Source organism: Nerophis lumbriciformis, linkage group LG05 (assembly GCF_033978685.3).
Source record: "Nerophis lumbriciformis linkage group LG05, RoL_Nlum_v2.1, whole genome shotgun sequence".
Lineage (NCBI taxonomy): Eukaryota > Metazoa > Chordata > Actinopteri > Syngnathiformes > Syngnathidae > Nerophis > Nerophis lumbriciformis.
In genome coordinates, this window is record NC_084552.2 from 31,333,366 (window position 1) to 31,354,715 (window position 21,350).

General features: G+C 40.9%; 1 protein-coding gene across 1 annotated transcript; it reads left to right on the forward strand.

Annotated features, from left to right (window-relative positions):
- Nucleotides 1-50: 50 nt before the first annotated feature.
- Nucleotides 51-20,959, forward strand: hdac8 (histone deacetylase 8). The gene is made up of 11 exons (XM_061960898.2): nt 51-352; nt 454-506; nt 576-706; nt 9,115-9,256; nt 9,328-9,440; nt 9,772-9,849; nt 9,917-10,025; nt 10,102-10,274; nt 10,767-10,861; nt 14,686-14,791; nt 20,820-20,959. The coding sequence occupies exons 1-11, from the start codon at nt 239-241 to the stop codon at nt 20,840-20,842; spliced, it is 1,137 nt and encodes a 378-aa protein (XP_061816882.1). The 5' UTR covers nt 51-238; the 3' UTR covers nt 20,843-20,959.
- Nucleotides 20,960-21,350: the final 391 nt, after the last annotated feature.

A 21,350-nucleotide genomic window follows, 5' to 3' on the forward strand; every position in this document is an offset into this window, starting at 1 on the left:
ATCCTTTATTCGTATTTTCTCTGATAAAATAATGTAATACGAAAACAGTCAGTTGTAGTTTCCGGGGGAGTGTTTACGGTGAAACACTAAATGGGAACACTGGTTTGCCTACCGCCAATGAAAACTATAGAAGACATTCTGCTTGAGTTTTAGTGTGTTTTTATATTATACTTATTTTATGCTTGTATTCATATTATTGTGCGGTGTGCTTGTTTTTTCTACGTCGTATCAGTCCTAAATGAGTTTGAAAGGAGACAGCGTTAACCACAGCTACAGCAAACGGAATGTTGCGTATGTTTTTAGCCAGGAATACATTGAAACTTGCGATTCGTTATCCAAAGTGCCAAACCGGGTGAGTTCATCATCTTTGCATTATTGCAATAAACATGTTTTGAGGATGCAGGTTGAAGTCTTGAAGACGGATCGTGTTTTTTTTCCTGTCGATTTTTGTAGGCGAGTATGGTCCACTCACTGATAGAAGCCTATGGACTCCTCAAACATATGAGGTTTGTTGTTGACAGTGACACAACTTGGGTGAAGATGCAACACTAATACTTGTTCTCCTTCCATGCCAGCATTGTAAAACCTCAAGTGGCTTCTATAGAGGACATGGCCATGTTCCACACAGACTCCTACCTGGAGCATCTTCACAAGATCAGCCAGGATGGAGACAATGATGACCCACAGTCAGTTGACTATGGCCTGGGTAAGGGAGGTCAACTCTAATCATTCATATGACATCAAGTTTCACAGTTTTCAATAACTACAACGACAGTAGTGAGGTTCCCATTTTTAAGGTAAAGTACAGCGACATGAGAAACGCTCCTAACAACTTAAAACATGCAACAACCCCGGCCGAGTCATACCAAAGACTATAAAAATGGGACCCATTACCTCCCTGCTTGGCACTCAGCATCAAGGGTTGGAATTGGGGGTTCAATCACCAAAATGATTCCCGAGCACGGTCACCGCTGCTGCTCACTGCTCCCCTCACCTCCCAGGGGGTGGAACGAGGGAATGGGTCAAATGCAGAGGGTAATTTCACCACACCTAGTGTGTGTGTGTGACTATCAGTGGTACTTTAACTTTAAACACATAAACGCTGCAGGATGAAAAAAAAGGGGGGGGGGAAATTCTGCAAATGCCAAAATGCAAAAACTCCCTAAAAAAACTGCAGTAGAGAAATGCTGCAATTTTACAGAACATTAGTTAGGCAGATTACCCGGAAGTTAGCCGCCAGGGGTGCTAGAACTGAAGGATATCTGTCTTTTAAAAACTTAAGATGTAATATCCAATCCAATCCAATCCACTTTATTTATATAGCACATTTAAACAACAAAATGTTTCCAAAGTGCTGCACAACAATATTAAACACAATTAAAAACAATATAAAATAAATATGATTAAAAACAATTTCAAAGGGTAAAACCAATTAAAACAGTAAATAGAAAGCAACATTTTAAAAACACAGCTGCGCTGCTGACCCGTCTCCGCTCGGGATGGTGTCCTGCTGGCCCCACTATGGACTGGACTCTTACTACTATTATGTTGGATCCACTATGGACTGGACTCTCACAATATTATGTCAGACCCACTCGACATCCATTGCTTTCGGTCTCCCCTAGAGGGGGGGGGTTACCCACATATGCGGTCCTCTCCAAGGTTTCTCATAGTCATTCACATCGACGTCCCACTGGGGTGAGTTTTTCCTTGCCCGTATGTGGGCTTTGTACCGAGGATGTCGTTGTGGCTTGTGCAGCCCTTTGAGACACTTGTGATTTAGGGCTATATAAATAAAGATTGATTGATTGATTGATTGAGGACCACACAACTCACGTAGTGTTAAAAGCCAGAGAATAAAAGTGGGTCTTAAGACGAGACTTAAAACACTCCACTGTGGGAGCAGTTCGAACATAGAGGGGCAGAGTGTTCCAGAGCTTAGGGCCGACCACAGAGAAGGCCCTGTCTCCCCTGGTTTTAAGTCTCGTCTTGGACACCACGAGCTGGAGCTGGCTCTCGGACCTCAGAGCGCGCGCAGGATTGTAAGTTTGGATGAGGTCCGAGATATACTGAGGTGCCAGTCCATGTAAAGCTTTAAAAACAAACAGCAAGGTTTTAAAATCAATTCTAAAATGAACAGGGAGCCAGTAATATGTTATTGTATTTAGGGCAGCAATGATAAAATAATTAGTTTGCTTAAAAAAAAACCCAATTTAGATTCTGTTGCTTCTATTATTCGTTTCATGAGTGTAAGAATAAGAAAAAAATAGAAATTCGGACCACATTGAGTGTACGGAACTTTAAAGGGGAACTGCACTTTTTGGGAATTTCGCCTATCATTCACAATCCTTATGTAAGACAATAGCACGTATATTTTTCTTTTTTGTGCATTGTAAATATTACATAAATGCAATCAAGAGTCAGCTTACAATGGAGCCTGTGGGAGTTGCTCCATTCTGCCTATAAAAGCCCTTAAAAGACATCCAAACACCTCCATTACATTTTGTAAGTATTTATAAATGGTTGATTTATATAGGCTAGTAAGGTAAAGTTTTGTACCTGACAAGTTTCGGCTATCTTGCTTCTGCAGCCTTCATCAGAGGTGTCACGTGATGTTAGCGTGACGTCATCTGTGACGTGTTAAATGGATTGTTCCATCCCACCTGAAGTAATGGGATGGCGGTGTCCCCTGGTGTGCGCCGGGGACAACACAGACAACCACGACAGAGAAAAGGAGGAGGACCACATAAAACAGACGCTCAAAGCCTGCAACTACCCAAACTGGGCCATAAACAAAGGCAAACGAGAGGTCCAGAGGAACAACAAGGAGGAAAAAAAGAAGAAATGTTCGAGGCCTGAGAACCTGAGCATGGTCACCCTCCCATACGTCAGGGGCGTCACAGAACGCATACAGCGAGCGATGAGGAAACACCGCATCAGCACACCAGTGAAGCTGCACATCAAGCTTCGTCAAATCCTAGTACACTCTATAGATCAGATCCCCCCTGAGAACAAGTGTGATGTGATATATGAGATCCCCCCAGGGACGAAGGAGCCTACCAACTATCCCACACCTGGTACACAGTCCTGCAGGGCCGCCCCCGGCCGTTTGCTAGACATCCAGACGACAGGGGGCTCCCCGCCCTACCCCCGGCGCACACCAGGGGACACCGAACGATCCATATAACAGGTTAGAGATGACGTCACGCTAACATCACGTGACACCTCTGATGAAGGCTGCAGAAGCAAGATAGCCGAAACCTGTCAGGTACAAAACTTTACCTTACTAGCCTATATAAATCAACCATTTATAAATACACAATAGTAGGTTAAATGAACCTCTTCAACATATGCTGTAAGTATGATATGTATTGTAATAACGGGCACATTAATAATAATTTTTAATATTCACGTATTTTGATCATTTTAAGCATACCCGACGCCCAATCCTTATGTAAGACAAGAGCACATATATTTAATTTTTTTACGCATTCTAAATAATAGATAAATGCAATCAAGGGTCAGCTTACAATGGAGCCTGTGGAAGACGCTCCATTCTGCCTATAAAAGCCCTTAAAAGACATCCAAACACCTCCATTACATGCTTTAAGTATAATATGTAATGTAGTAACGGGCATATTAATAATAACTTTTAATATTTACGTATTTTGATCATTTTAAGCATACGCAACGCATTGATTTAAAAAAAAAACACATCACGACGTTTGCTTTTTTTTCCCCACTACATCATTACTACTCACTGCAGACTTCATGAGAGCCAACAAACATAATAAAACATCACTTACTGTACAATGTCTGCTGTCATTAGGATGCCGACGGATAAAATAGTGTTTTATTCTCGTTTTAGATGAAAAATTACTTATAATCCTCGCAAAGAAAAGGGGGCTGGAACCAAGTGTCTTTTCGTGTCGTTCTCGCCATTACCGGGTCTAAATTGGCTGTCAAAGTGTACCAACGTGTCAGAATACGTCCTCATGCTTCTACTATCCAGGTGAGAGGCATGAAATATGATCTACAATAAACGTCCACGAGTAAAAGAAGCGAGGAAGCCGCTTACCACTCGATGATGTAAACATTGGCACACACGCTAGTTAGTGATCATGGAGAAATAGTTTGTCTGCGTTAGCGCTTATAATAACAATATCACTAACACTTGGTTAATATTCAAGTCACAAAATGTAAATGGTATGTTGTTGGTGGTTTTCGGAAGGTTATGTATTGGGTTTTATGGGCGGTATAGAGGACCTCCCATTTGCTCTGTTGTAAGCAGAATGTTATTTACGTTTATTTACAAGTTAGGATGCATTAAAAAAAATACATCTGCCATCACGTCTTTCATAATATTTGTGAAAGATAAGCAAAATTCCCAAAAAAGTGCAGTTCCCCTTTAAATACGCAGACATAGTTTCTGCACAGCCGCTGTAATAGAGCGCACATGAGCGCGGTGGTGTGTTGGTGCTATTATCTGTGCTGCAACAAACAGCGGAGATGTTGTTTTATTTAATGTATCAATGCACACATGGGAAAAGAGTAATTTAATTGTTGATGATGTGCATTTATTTGAGAAAAAAAAAGAATAAAGCTTGTGGCAAGCATAAAAATTGTTTTTTATGTCAACATTTTTCCCTAAAATTTGCATTGAGGCAATAAAGTGTGTTTTATCCGATCACTTGATTAATCGATCAAACTAATCGATAGATTACTCTTAGCATTATAGAGCAACTGATTTTTACAGCCAAGATTTAGACAAAGACATAAAGAAGAATGAAATATTTAATTCCACCAACTTTCTTCTGGGCATCCTATCCTGCTCATGTCAATCAATCATCAATCAATCAATGTTTATTTATATAGCCCTAAATCACAAGTGTCTCAAAGGGCTGCACAAGCCACAACAACATCCTCTGTACAGAGCCCACATAAGGGCAAGGAAAAACTCACCCCAGATGTCATTAAAGATAGATATCCCTCAAGTGTGGTGTTACTAGTAGCCTGGCTAATTTACTGGTAGTTTTTGGTGTTTGATTTATTTTCTTTTTTTTTTCCATTCATTTTTGATCCTGCAGCGTGTATGTGATTACAGCATTTTTATTGTCCTTTTGCATTCTTTCGATAGCATTTATGTGTGTTTTGGTTTTGGATCATTTCATTTGGACATTGGTACACAATTGCCCCTGTCAGACATGGTATGAAAGACACCAAAATGTAACAAAAAGTAAATATATATTTAAAAAAATAATTATTGCTTTTTAGCATACTTGCAATTAATTTTACTGACAACAGGAGGCGCCACTGTATCAAACATCAAAGTGCTGCAGGTAAATTGTTAGGGATTCATCAACACCACTTTATTTAGACTCAGAAAGTACTCACAAAAGTGGGAAATATGATTTCTGGAATAGTCATAAGTGTCTCTGAATATAACTCAAAACATTTAGCACATAAATGTGTTGCGTAAACTTGTGGATTGAATAAGGAACTCAAGCAATGTGCTGGAATGAGACAGTTTATTATGAAACATTACAAGCAAATGGTGATTATTTTTGGCGGCCCTGTTAGGTGGTGGTATGCATCGTAACTCCGCTTCTTAAACCAGTTCAAACTCATCTGTTTTTACAAAGAATTAAAAGGCACTGGAGAAAGGATCAGTTTTGCCAACTTAGCGCCTTTGTGGCCATATTTAGTGAGTATCAGGAACCTCTAGATACTAGAGGTGTAACAGTAAATGTATTCAGATGTTCCATACAGAGGTGCTGAATTTATACACGGTACAGATTCAAAGTATCATGCCTTTTCTCAGTAATCAAATACAAGCAGTCACTAAAGGCAAAATATTTGCCAAAAGAGCGCTGATCCAGTCATGCAGGGCAATTTTTTAATCCCGCGGAGTGCTCATAAACACCCCAGTGAAAGGTGAAGTGCACACCTCGACAAGCGTGCAGCCCAGCCTTTGATCAGCGGTGGTCATGATTAGCAGTAGTGCTAAGGAGAAAGAGCTTGGAGACACTCTTCCGTCGTCTGGTAAGACTTCACCTTGCTGGGGAAATATGAATACCAGTGATGTCCCTTGTGTCGACCAGGGATCATTTTTTATTTCTTAATCTAATTTATTTATGCAATTATTATTTTGGTGTTTCTATTTTCACAATTAATATTTATAGTGATTTTGTAATATTTAAGGATATTATTTATTTTAGCTATTTACTTATTTTTATCAGCATTTTCATTTTCAAATGTATTGTTCCATACATCCATCCGTCTTCTTCCGCTTATCCGAGGTTGGGTCGCGGGGGCAGCAGCCTAAGCAGTGAAGCCCAGACTTTCCTCTCCCCAGCCACTTCGTCCAGCTCCTCCCGGGGGATCCCGAGGCGTTCCCAGGCCAGCCGGGAGACATAGTCTTCCCAACGTGTCCTGGGTCTTCCCCGTGGCCTCCTACCGGTCAGACGTGCCCGAAACACCTCCCGAGGGAGGCGTTCGGGTGGCATCCTGACCAGATGCCCAAACCACCTCATCTGGCTCCTCTCGATGTGGAGGAGCAGCGGCTTTACTTTGAGCTCCTCCCGGATGACAGAGCTTCTCACCCTATCTCTAAGGGAGAGCCCCGCCACCCGGCGGAGGTAGCTCATTTCGGCCGCTTGTACCCGTGATCTTGTCCTTTCGGTCATAACCCAAAGCTCATGACCATAGGTGAGGATGGGAACGTAGATCGACCGGTAAATTGAGAGCTTTGCCTTCTGGCTCAGCTCCTTCTTCACCACAACGGATCGATACAGCGTCCGCATTACTGAAGACGCCGCACCGATCCGCCTGTCGATCTCACAATCCACTCTTCCCTCACTCGTGATCAGGACTCCAAGGTACTTGAGCTCCTCCACTTCTGGTAAGATCTCCTCCCCAACCCGGAGATGGCACTCCACCCTTTTCCGGGCGAGAACCATGGACTCGGACTTGAAGGTGCTGATTCTCATCCCAGTCGCTTCACACTCGGCTGCGAAATGTATTGTTATTTAATTTTATAAAAAGCCATCTATCATTTGTTCTTTTTTTGCCCGATTGGAAAATGGTGACATTTAAATACAGGAAGTGAACAAGTTATCAGTAACTGTTGAGATATGGAGAAGAGGTATGATTACACAAGATCTACTTCTTCTGACCCCTTTTCAAACATGTTGAATTGTGCAAAGGTAAACATATTGTAGTACAAACCCCGTTTCCATATGAGTTGGGAAATTGTGTTGGATGTAAATATAAACGGAATACAATGATTTGCAAATCATTTTCAACCCATATTAAGTTGAATATGCTACAAAGACAACATATTTGATGTTCAAACTGATAAACATTTTTTTTTTTTGCAAATAATCATTAAGTTTAGAATTTGATGCCAGCAATACGTGACAAAGAAGTTGGGAAAGGTGGCAATAAATACTGATAAAGTTGAGGAATGCTCATCAAACACTTATTTGGAACATCCCACAGGTGTGCAGGCTAATTGGGAACAGGTGGGTGCCATGATTGGGTATAAAAACAGCTTCCCAAAAAATGCTCAGCCTTTCACAAGAAAGGATGGGGCGAGGTACACCCCTTTGTCCACAACTGCGTGAGCAAATAGTCAAACAGTTTAAGAACAACGTTTCTCAAAGTGCAATTGCAAGGAATTTAGGGATTTCACCATCTACGGTCCATAATATCATCAAAAGGTTCAGAGAATCTGGAGAAATCACTCCACGTAAGCGGCATGGCTGGAAACCAACATTGAATGACCGTGACCTTCGATCCCTCAGACGGCACTGTATCAAAAACCGACATCAATCTCTAAAGGATATCACCACATGGGCTCAGGAAAACTTCAGAAAACCACTGCCACTAAATACAGTTCTTCGCTACATCTGTAAGTGCAAGTTAAAGCTTTACTATGCAAAGCGAAAGCCACTTATCAACAACATCCAGAAACACCGCCGGCTTCTCTGGGTCCGAGATCATCTAAGATGGACTGATGCAAAGTGGAAAAGTTTTCTGTGGTCTGACGAGTCCACATTTCAAATTGTTTTTTGGAAATATTCGACATCGTGTCATCCGGACCAAAAGGGAAGCGAACCATCCAGACTGTTATCGACGCAAAGTTCAAAAGCCAGCATCTGTGGTAACTTACTCATCTGTGAAGGCACCATTAATGCTGAAAGGTACATACAGGTTTTGGAACAACATATGCTGCCATCTAAGCGCCGTCTTTTTCATGGACGCCCCTGCTTATTTCAGCAAGACAGTGCCAAGCCACATTCAGCACGTGTTACAACAGCATGGCTTCGTAAAAAAAGAGTGCGGGTACTTTCCTGGCCCGGCTGGAGTCCAGACCTGTCTCCCATCAAAAATGTGTGGCGCATTATGAAGCGTAAAATACGACAGCGGAGACCCCGGACTGTTGAACGACTGAAGCTCTACATAAAATAAGAATGAGAAAGAATTCCACTTTCAAAGCTTCAACAATTAGTTTCCTCAGTTCCCAATCGTTTATTGGGTGTTGTTAAAAGAAAAGGTAATGTAACACAGTGGTGAACATGCCCTTTCCCAACTACTTTGGTACGTGTTGCAGCCATGAAATTCTAAGTTAATTATTATTTGCAAAAAAAAAAAAGTTTATGAGTTTGAACATCAAATATCTTGTCTTTGTAGTGCATTCAATTGAATATGGGTTGAAAAGGATTTGCAAATCATTGTATTCCGTTTATATTTACATCTAACACAATTTCCCAACACATATGGAAACGGGGTTTGTACTTGTAGTAGCATGTTTGAAACAAATAAAACCCTATTGATACCATTAATAGAACAGATACAAAATGGTCATACAGTATGTGAACATGTTAGACACAGGAAGTGAACACACTATAAGTAATTGCTTAAATATGGAGAAAGAGTAGGATTAAATGAGCTCAGATTCTTCCTACTCTTTTTCAGGCATGTGTAGCAAGTTCCAAATAAACGAAGCCGTCATCCCTAAAATGTCGCTTCCTCCTTTTGTCCTCCCCTGTTCATCCTTCCGTCTCGTTGCACCACCTTTTCCTGCTCTGTCCGCCATTTAACGTCCTCCAGGTTACGACTGTCCAGTGGTGGAGGGTATATTTGAGTATGCCGCAGCAGTAGGGGGCGCTACGCTCACAGCCGCCCAGTGCCTGCTGGACCAGACGAGCGACGTGGCCATCAACTGGGCGGGGGGGTGGCACCACGCCAAGAAGTAAGACAGGAGAAGGAGACTAATGGTTTAATTGTATCTGTCACCACTGACCAATTTTTGTTACCCTCCAGGGACGAGGCGTCGGGCTTCTGCTACGTGAATGACATCGTGTTAGGGATTCTTAAGCTGCGGGAGAAATATGATCGAGTCCTTTACGTGGACGTGGACCTGCATCACGGAGACGGTACGCCGTTACACAAAAAGGACCTGCAGAATGGCAATTTTAAAAAGCCACGCCCCTTTTGATTCCTTTAAATGTGCAGCGTTTGTTGGCTACCTTGTCAGTGACTTGGCAGGGCTGCATATAATAATTTTCTTAATAGTGGTGCAAAGGCCAAATTAAATTGTGGTGCAGAATAGTTTTGTTTTTTTAATCCAAATCCAGCAGATGAAACTGTGATTAAAAAATAAAAAAAATTCCAGCCTACTTTGTAACATGTGTTAGCACCGCCTTTGCTTTGCTTTACTATTATAATTGTGTCTTCAAGGACTTTAAGGATGCCTTATTCCTGCAGGTGTGGAGGATGCCTTCAGCTTCACGTCTAAAGTCATGACGGTCTCCCTGCACAAGTTCTCCCCGGGATTCTTCCCAGGTAGCTCAACGCGTTTTTCCTGATTTTTAATACTATGACACACTTGAACATAAGTGTGTGTGTGTAGGTACAGGGGATGTGGCCGATACCGGATTGGGTAAGGGCCGCTGGTACGCCATCAATGTGCCACTGGAGGACGGCATCCAGGACGACCGATACTTCCAAGTTTTCACCAGGCACGAACACTCCCTCGCCGCTTCTCTGACCGCGCCCATTAAGTTGGTAACAAAGAGATGCTTTTCCCTTTTGCAGCGTGATGTCGGAAGTGCATGTGCAGTTCAACCCAGAGGCGGTAGTGATGCAGCTTGGAGCAGACACCATGGCGGGCGACCCCATGTGTTCTTTTAACATGACCCCGGTGGGCGTGGCTAACTGCCTACAATATGTTCTGCAGTGGCACCTGCCGACGCTGCTGTTGGGAGGAGGTGAGATGTCCATGTGTGTGTGTGTGCGCTGCTAACAATGAAGCCATTTTACTGGAATACAAACTGGCCTCTTTTCCCTTCCCTCACTGTAAATGGCATTTGTGCCACCCCCATTGGGTTGTGTTCAAAATGTACAGTATGCAATACAGATAACCACAAATTTTAAAACCACTTACAAGTAATTAGTTGCGCCTGGTGTTTTGCTTCTTGGCGGCCATGTTTTTCCAACCAATCCTGCTGAAATTTTACTAGTACATACATGTTTGGTCAGTTCCCTAAAAGTGTGTCCCAAATTTCGTGGGGATTCATCTCAACATCCAAATGCACACCGATGTATTTGTCTTGTTTGTTTTTTGGGGGGAGGATTTTTAGGTCAAAAAAGGGCTCTAAATATTATAGGCAGCAAGGGCAATAATAACACACCTTTACCTGTCCATAACATTAATTTATTCTTGCCAATGTGGGCGTGGCTTACCTGTCTCCTTCCACCAGGGGGCTACAACCTCGCCAACACGGCTCGCTGCTGGACCTACCTGACTGCAGCAGTTCTGGGAAAGCCCCTTGCCTCAGATATTCCGGACCATGAGGTAGTACTACATCTTACACACCAGGCCCATGTTTTAATTGACACATGTGTTTGAAAAGAAAATATACACAAACATTTTTGTGTCTCGTCTCACTGAACCGCAGTGTGAGAGTGTGTGTCTGTGATAAAGGTACCGATTGTTTCTCCTTGCCATAGTCCTGCGGCCCTCTGTAACCTCTGACCTCATTTAGAGGCTCTCACTTGAAAAGATGGCGGCCATTAGGGCAGCTGCCTCAGACAATGATGACAAAGCTAGCACACACTCAAGCATATGTTCATGGCGGCTTTTTGAAATGTTGGCCTCCAATTTAGAGAATAATGGAAGAACCTTATCATTGCTTCTACAATGTACTGTGTGTGTGTGTGTGTGTGTGTGTGTGTGTGTGTGTGTGTGTGTGTGTGTGTGTGTGTGTGTGTGTGTGTGTGTGTGTGTGATGCTCAATAAGAGGAGCATTTATCAACGATGACCAAGCAAAGCTGGACAAAACTGGCTTTGTGGTCTTCCAAGAAAATGTGTGTGTGTGTGTGTGCTAACATTCTCTATAGCTGTAGATGAATACACACATTCATTTATTGTTCAGTTAAAGCGTGATATTCCATAATAAGTCCACACGTACCGTATGACTCCCCATGTTGCTTGATTCGTTGTTGTTGTCCCTTTTCTTCAAATCCCTGTTTTCAGGCTTCTGATTGGCTAATACAACCGTCATCAGGGATCTTATTACCACCAGTTTGTTTTAAAATTGACTTTCAACTCGCAGTTGTCAAATCAAAAAGCATGTTGCTCCAAATAATATTTTATTTGAACTAGGGCTGTCAAACGATTAAAATATGTAATCACAATTAATCACAGTTTGTCTATCTGTGTTGGCCCTGTGATGAGGTGGCGACTTGTCCAGGATGTACCCCGCCTTCCGCCCGATTGTAGCTGAGATAGGCTCCAGCGCCCCCCGTGACCCCGAAGGGACTAAGCGGTAGAAAATGGATGGATGGATGGATGGATTGTTCATAGTTAACTCTGAATTAATCGCGATAATCGCAGATAGCTATAATAAGTGTACCCTAGACATATAATTTTTGGGGGGTGAGGGGTATACCAGATGTAATCTGGGATAATTCTACCTGAATAAATGCTTTTGATATTCTGTACATTACATGTTGTACAAGTTAATGGCCTTCATTATGCTGTATGGCAATGTTTTTACCTTCTCTATTAATTAATAAAATTTAATATTGAGTCTGCTAATCATTCAGTAATGGAGGACTCGACCAGAAAATGTTATACAATAATTTACACAATATTTCAGCCATCCAGCCTTACATAATATAGTTTTTTTTTCTATTTTCAAATTGTTGCTGCTTATTATACTTTGTTGAGATTTTTTTTTTTTTTTTTAGATTTACTGGCATCAAATCTAGCATCTATTTTTGGTGTTATTGGAGAGAGACTGTTTAGATACTGTGGTGCCATGTCCGTGGCGAAAAGCGAGCCAGACTTTGCGTTGCTAGGAGCCTTTCTCTCATTAAAAGCCGCCACTGTCATCTGAAATTGTGAAGATAACTGTCCGCAGGTATATCTCGAATATATTAAAGTACATCCACAGCGCAGACATGCTGCCTCCGCTCCAGACAAACCCGTGCGTATAGCTTACGTCATTACAACATCGGTTTCAGGAACACTGTTCCGGTGATTAAAGTATGTCTTTTTCCGGCCAAATGTTCGGTGCATTATTAGTCAATAGTGCGCAAATAATAAAATATATAGCCATTCATACTGTAGCTACCTGCTTGTGTGTTAATGTGTATGTTTGTAGTGTGTTATGATGACCATTTTCCTATGCTCTGTGAACACCATACTTGCCAACCCTCCCGGATTTTCCGGGGGACTCCCGAAATTCAGCGCCTCTCCCGAAAACCTCCCGGGACAAATTTTCTCCCGAAAATCTCCTGAAATTCAGGCGGAGCTGGAAGCCATGCCCCCTCCAGCTCCATGCGGACCTGAGTGACGTGTCAACAGCCTGTATTCATGTCCGCTTTCCCACAATATAAACAGCGTGCCTGCCCAAACACGTTATAACTGTAGAATGATCGAGGGCAAGTTCTTGGTTTCTTATGTGGGTTTATTGTTAGGCAGTTTCATTAACGTCCTCCCAGCGTGGTAACAACACACAACAACAGCAGTCATGTTTTATTCTACCGTAAAGCAGTTCGTCTGCCGTAAACAGCAATGTTGTTGTAATATATTGAGTTGGAGGCAATAACCAGGCGAGTTGATGAAGTACGTCTCTTTACTGTAGACTTCAGAACAGACTCACACACTTGACGTCAGGTGCGCAACACCACGTAAATCGTTGGCCAACCAAAAAGTAACCCCAGTACGCTATAGCCAACATTCACCAGGAGATGGCAACAGACAAACATAGATCACTCTATTACATTCCTCCCCTTTTAGAAATGTAGAAGTTACTCAAAATAAATAAACAACCCAACCAAAAAAATGCAGCAGCTCAATTAAAAAACTGTACTTAAGCCACATTCTTTTCTTTTTTTAGTACTGAACTCTTAACCCTCATTTGTAAACAATAACATGCTTATTATACAAACAGTATTTGTACACCAGATTTTTATACTGTCTTCAGAGATTCAGTTTTTTTGGTGGTACTCGAAACCTTTCTGGGTACCTGCGAAAGGGTGTTCAGGATGGTTAGAAAAATAGTGACAGAGAATAGAACAAGGATGGACAATTCAACCCTTAACTCATCAATGAGTAGATGAGTGTTATGTGTGTGTGTATATGTGTAAATAAATGAACAGTGAAATTCAAGTATTTCTTTTATTTATATATATATATATATATATATATATATATATATATATATATATATATATAATAAAATAAATATACATATAGCTAGAATTCACTGAATTCACTTAATTCTAGCTGTAAATATACTCCTCCCCTCTTAGCCACGCCCCCAACCACGCCCCCGCCCCACCCCGACCACGTGGGTATATTTTGACATATACAGTAGAAAATTGGTGGGATGGATGGACAGTATCAATATAAGATGATAATTATTAGCGTATGCAATAATAAAAATTGAAAAATAGCGAGGTTGAGCAGTGTCATGATGATGATGATGACGATGATGAGCAAACAACACAAGAAGCAGCAAGTACAGGAAAGGCAGGATGCTTATGGAAAGGAAGCAGGCAAGCGTCCCGCCTCTTTACTTCCCATTTCCCCTCTTTTCCTGTCTGCCGCCACTTCCTGGCCCGCCTCTCGCTGCCGTCCAGAGCCACAAGCTCAATGTTCTGAAATGTCACCAAAGATGAGTGTATGTGTGGAGTGAAGACGCAGCTTCATCAACTCATAAATGTTTCCATTTATGAGTTGACCGTCCTTAATCGCCGCGTGTGCGTCATCACAAGTCCATGTCCATGTGACGTTCTGCGTTCTCTGTCGTCCTTGCGGAATTCTCGCTGATGTCATCAGCGCGCTCTTCTCAGGCCATCCAAAACAAACATGGCGCCAGCAGCAGTGTGTGTGTGCGCGTGTGCGTGTGTGTGTTTGTGTGTGTATGAACCACAGGACCAGCGGGTTCATGGGAATACATTAATCTAGGTGTGCTTGTGTGCGTGTGTGTGAGGCTGAAGATAGGACTCACAAAGCTATCAGCTGATGGCACAGATATAATTGATGTTCTCCACACACACAAAGGAGGGTCGTCTTTGTCTTTTTAAAACCAAAAAAACATGGTCCTATAAAAATTATACCACTGAGCGCTATTGTTAAGTTTCCTAACGGAGTTCTGTGTGTTTCAGTTTTTCACAGAATACGTGCCAGACTATTCACTGGAGATCAGCCCGAGCTGTCGACCCGACCGCAACGACAGCAAACACCTGGACCAGGTCATCAAGACCATCAAAGGTCTGTAAAAAAATGTTTTATCATACGGTACCTCACAAAAGTGAGCGTACCCTTCACATTTTAGCAACATTTGTATCATCTCCTCAAGGAATTGCACTACAGAGTAAACTTGGATCGAATGTAAGCAGACCTGTTATGCAAAACCCATTTTTCTTACCTATTGGTACCTTTCATCCATCCATTTTCTACCGCTTGTCCCTCTCGGGGTCGCGGCGGGAGCTGGAGCCTATCCCAGCAACACTCGGGCATAAGGCGGGTACACCCTGGACAAGTCGCCACCTCAGTGCAGCTATTCGTACCTGTTTTTGTGTATTTGGGTTTTGCATAAATCCTGACAATTTGAAATTAATCCATGTAAGCATTGCCGAGATATATATTAAACAATTTGACCTTCCTTCATATTTCCTCCGGACAAGCTTTTTGGAATTAGCCTTATTTGGGACATTTTCCTAAGTGTGACGTCAGCATATATCTCCATGTATTTTTAAGTTTTACTCAATGAACTTTGTCCAAGTCCACCACTGTAGTCCAACGCTGTCGTCAATAAGCTCCTTCTTTTTCTGGCTCGTACATGCACATTCATCCTCCGCTGTTGCCATTTCAAATACAAATTAGGATATAGATGTAACTGTCAGGAGACTCGATATTGAAGGGTTAAAAATTACAACATTGCTGACGGGGAGAAGACGCAGTCGAAGTGGAGGCACGTAGAAAATAAGACTGCCCACCAAACAGTGCATCCCGAAGAGACGGTCAGAAAGCGGCTTGAAGATGGTCTGAAGAAAAAAAAGCAAAATTTTGACCAAAGAACCACCATTACATGTTATGTAGACCACAAGGAAGTGTTTTAATTATAGAAAATAATCATAATACAGATAACCAGAGGTGGGTAGAGTAGCCAGAAATTGTACTCAAGTAAGAGTACTGTTACTTTAGAGATTTATTACTCAAGTAAAAGTAAGGAGTAGTCACCCAAATATTTACTTGAGTAAAAGTTAAAAAAACTACTCAAGTACTGAGTAAGTGATGAGTAACCTGTTTGTTTAATGATGACGGCAACAAATAATGCACAAAAACATAAAAATAGCAATTAGCAAATTCAGAGCCAGGAATATCTCTTAAGCAACTAAAACAATAATATATATTAAATAATAATACATTAAAATTAAAAAAATTAAGGCAAATTGAGCCACAATAACATAACAGCACCATAGGCTCAGTAGGCATTGATTGATTGATTGATTGACATTGTATTAGTAGATTGCACAGTACAGTACATATTCCGTACAATTGACCACTAAATGGTAACACCCGAATAAGTTTTTCAACGTAAATCAATTACTTAATAAATGACCAAGTCGAGGTGATCTACTTCATATATACATATACATACACACACACACACACACACACACACACATATATATATATATATATATATATATATATATATATATATATATATATATATATATACATACATTTATATATACAGTATATAATTTATATAGATTTTTTTTGCCGCTTCTGTTCACATGTTAAAGGTGTTTTAATGAATATACATGCATGTTTAACATATAGATTCATTTATTTCATGAAGACAAGAATATAAGTTGGTGTTATTACCTGATTCTGATGACTTGCATTGATTGGAATCAGACAGTCCTTATGATAACGTCCACGTTTTTAAATGGAGGAGAAAAAAAGTTCCTCCTTTCTGTCTAATACCACATGAAAGTGGTTGGTTTTTGGCATCTTATTTGTCCAACTTCCATATTTGTTTTTATACACTTAACAAGAAATACATTGGCGGCAAACTCCGTAGCTTGCCAGCTTGTTTGCGCTGGCTTTCGGGGACTCTTATTTTGTTAGCGCAAGCGCGATGGAGCGGCACTTTTATTGTGAAGACAGGAACTGTGCGGTCAGTCTTTAGGCTTTTGACGGGAAGTACGGTTGAAATAAAAAAGTGTCTTTTTTCCTTTACATTTTTGATTGATTGAAAGTTTTATTAGTAGATAGCACAGTACAGTACATATTCCGTACAATTGACCACTAAATGGTAACACCCGAATAAGTTTTTCAACTTGTTTAAGTCGGGGTCCACGTGTGACGGTCATGTGACCGCCTGGCTTTGTTTGATTGGTCCAACGTCACCAGTGACTGCATCTGATTGGTGAAACGGACTGAAACGTCGCCAATGACTGCATCTGATTGGTGAAACGCAGGCATGCGATAGATCCTACTTTGAAGGTCTGTCTGACAAACCAAAACAAACAAAGCGTGCATTAACAGACCGATAAAAATTAGTAGCGAGTAGCGAGCTGAATGTAGATAAATGGAGCGGAGTAAAAGTAGCGTTTTTTTCTCTATAAATACTACTCTTAGAAGTACAATTTATCCCAAAAGTTACTCAAGTAGATGTAACGGAGTAAATGTAGCGCGTTACTACCCACCTCTGAGTATGACCCCTTTAAAGTAGCCTGTAAAGATTTCCTGTCCCCTGAAAATGAGTCAACGCACATCCATCAGTGTCTAAATAGTTGGCAACCTAAGTGAGGAGCATGCTAATTGTGTCTAGTCCTACAGTCAAGCATAGTGGCTTGACTGGGGCTGCGCGAGTGCTGCTGACACGTTGGGAGCAGTGGTTCATGGAGGTTTTGAAGCAGAGAATGATCTCTTACCATGGTAAATTTGGGAAACAAATATGCAAGGGTTATCCAGCATCCTGAATCCTCTTGGACATGAAATTCAGCAGAGCTGCCCAGTTTTTTACTGGAATTCTCTTCCACTCCTCTATGATGACATCACTGGTGGATGTTTGACAACATGCACTCCTCCACCTTTCTTACTTCTGCTTAAGAATGGATATCATAAATATAAAAACATGGTAGAAAATACTAAAACAGAAAGCTAGTTATTATAGATTGCGAACTAAGGTGGACACTATACAAATAAATAGGGATGTCCGATAATGGCTTTTTGCCGATATCCGATATTCTGATATTGTCCAACTCTTTAATTACCGATACCGATATCAACCAATACCGATATCAACCGATATATACAGTCGTGGAATTAACACATTATTATGCCAAATTTGGACAACCAGGTATGGTGAAGATAAGGTACTTTTAAAAAATTAATAAGATAAATAAATTAAAAACATTTTCTTGAATATAAAAGAAAGTAAAACAATATAAAAACAGTTACAAAGAAACTAGTAATTAATGAAAATTAGTCAAATGAACTGTTAAAGGTTAGTACTATTAGTGGACCAGCAGCACGCACAATCATGTGTGCTTACGGACTGTATCCCTTGCAGACTGTATTGATATATATTGATATATAATGTAGGAACCAGAATATTAATAACAGAAAGAAACAACCCTTTTGTGTGAATGAGTGTGAATGGGGGAGGGAGGTTTTTTGGGTTGGTGCACTAATTGTAAGTGTATCTTGTGTTTTTTATGTTGATTTAATAAAAAAATAAATTAAAAAAAACGATACCGATAATAAAAAAAACGATACCGATAATTTCCGATATTACATTTTAACGCATTAATATCAGCAGGCCGATATTATCGGACATCTCTACAAATAAACCATTGAAATACAAATGTTGCGATATTATATAGATCAAAATACATACTCAACAACGACATGTAATGTATCAAACTTTTAGTGGCCCGTACATTGGTTATTGTACAGAGGTCTGGGGATATGCATATAAAATAACTGCAAAACCAATTTCCATATTACAAAAGATATAGCAATAATTAATTGACCGGACAATAAAGACTCAACAAATTATTTATAAACTTGCGGATTAATAAATGATCTTGTAGAAAACAAAAGCAATTAAAGCTGCGAGCAGCATTGAACACCGCGGGGTTCACGCGAGCCGACCGGCGCGCATGACGCTTGCGATCACATCCTTCCCAATGCCCTGACCCAACACCATATATTTCGGGACCCCTAAAGTACTACATTTCTTGCCATACCTGGTGTGCCTGCAAAATATGAGGACTTTTCGTGCATGTTAAGGGCCTCAAAAAGGCGTCCAAACATATAAAAGAAAAAACACAGCAAATTCAATTGGGCCCCTGTGGTGTGTGCATTGGAACATGTACATGAAAAAAACAAACATTGAAAGAAGGTGCTCAATTGGGTTCAGGTGTGGGGAAGTCATACTCGGCCAGGGGTCGGCAACCCAAAATGTTGAAAGAGCCATATTGGACCAAAAATACAAAAACAAATCTGTCTGGAGCCGCAAAAAAATAAAAGCCATATTACATACAGATAGTGTGTCATGAGATATAAATTGAATTAAGAGGACTTAAAGGAAACTAAATTACCTCAAATATAGCTACAAATGAGGCATAATGATGCAATATGTACATATAGCTAGCCTAAATAGATAAATGTTAGCATCAATTAGCTTGCAGTCATGCAGTGACCAAATATGTCTGATTAGCACTCCACACAAGTCAATAACATCAACAAAACTCACCTTTGTGGATTCATGCACAACGTTAAAAGTTTGGTGGACAAAATGAGACAGAAAAAGAAGTGGCATAAAACACGTCCTAGAAAGTCGGAGAAACTTATACATGTAAACAAACTACGGTGAGTTCAAGGACCGCCAAAATTAGTAGGACAAAACGGTGCTCGCCAAATACTGGAATCAGTGAAGCATGTTTAATATAAACAGTGTGATTTATAACAATTAGGGAGGTTTGTGTCATGTTTGTCCTCCTACAGAAACCATATTAAAACAACACAAAAAATATTTTCCCCTCAACTTTTTCCATTTTTCATACATTTTTGAAAAAGCTCCATAGAGCCACTAGGGCGGCGCTAAAGAGCCACATGCGGCTCTAGAGCCGCGGGTTGCCGACACCTGTACTAGGCCATTCTATCACCTCAGCAAGGCTCCTTTTCATGTTGTAAAACTGCAGCGAGACCCAGTTTCTGTTTGACAATGTCAGAGTACATGTTGGAATTCATGCTTCCTCCCAACAAACCGCAGCTCCCGCAGTGCCGGCAGCACTTGTGCAGCCCCAGACCATGACACCGCCACCATCATGTTTGACTATAAGCAAGACACAGTTATCTTGCTCCATTTGTGAGATAATAACGGCTGTGTGTTCTGTGTGTTGGCTCACTTTCAATGGATAGTAAGTAAATATACAGAGGCTACTCTAAAACTGAGCCCCTACGCTTAAGAACAGACATGCTGTCCTAAAAATGCTTTCTGAAATGCAAGATCCCGTAGTCGACTGCTTTAATGTCTATAGGTAGCTTCCTATTGCCGTTCCACCAAATAAAAGGGTACCAGAAACATGCAGTACTTTTACTGTTTTAGACAATGGAAACCCTTCTAACAACTAACTGCATGTCCTCCATCAAGAAAAAAAGACCGCACGATTCACCTTTTTTTTTTTTTTTTTTTTCATAAATACAAGTATTTGTTCTCTGTGAAAGCGAACCTGACTTTCCATAAACGTTTTCCTCCTGTTGAAATGTCAGCGCTGTCACATCTGTTTTATGTCCTCCTCTCTTGTCTCTGTCAGCTCACATTTTTCCACGCATGACGATTAATCTGTACTGAGCCACCACTGCATTTGGTACATCCGCACCACTGAATTACATCATTTGATGGCTAAGTGATGGAAACAGTGGTTGCCCTTGGACACAAGCAGGCACCTCTGCGTCGTTTTACCATGAAACTATAGGTGGCGCTGTGAAGCTGCAGTGTCCAGTCCTAAAAATACAATGGACAGGCTGACGGGACACAAGTGACAGCTCCACAATAGCTAGCAAACAGGACATCCTCTTTGACTGCGTCAAGGCAATTACTCATCCACGCTTTGTGTGTGCGTGTGCTATATTTAATATTAGCTACAACACAATAACAAACATGGAATCTGCAGAAATTACATTGTGCATTTGTTGCTTGACGTGATGACCCTGCGTATATGCTGTGTGTTGTTTACATGTGTGCGCCTCTATATTTACTTGTTTGCAGGGAATCTAAAGAATGTGGTTTAGGAGACGTCCACGCACAGAGTAATGAAGACAATATGGAGTGGAGGCCTTCAGCCCTGTGGTGCGGCATGGAGAAGCGTTTTGGAAAACACTAGCGGTTTCCAGGGAAGGATTTTAATGGGAGGGGGGGGGGTGTTGTGATGTGGTTGCTACAATGTTCACAGTTTTAACATGTTATTGAGGCGAATGCTTTGTAAAACTTAAATAAAGTGATTGTCTCTGAGTATTTATTTTTTATTTCTATTTTTGTGTCCTTGCTTTTCTTAAATCTCCAATTTTAGAGTATTTTTCCACCAGTTTTAAGTATCGTATTTTTCGGAGCATAAGTCGCACCGGCCGAAAATGCATAATAAAGAAGGGAAAAAACACATTTAAGTCGCACTGGAGTATAAGTCACATTTTTGTGGAAAATGTATTTGATAAAACCCAACACCAAGAATAGACATTTGAAAGGCAATTTAAAATAAATAAAGAATAGTGAACAACAGGCTGAATACGTGTACGTTATATG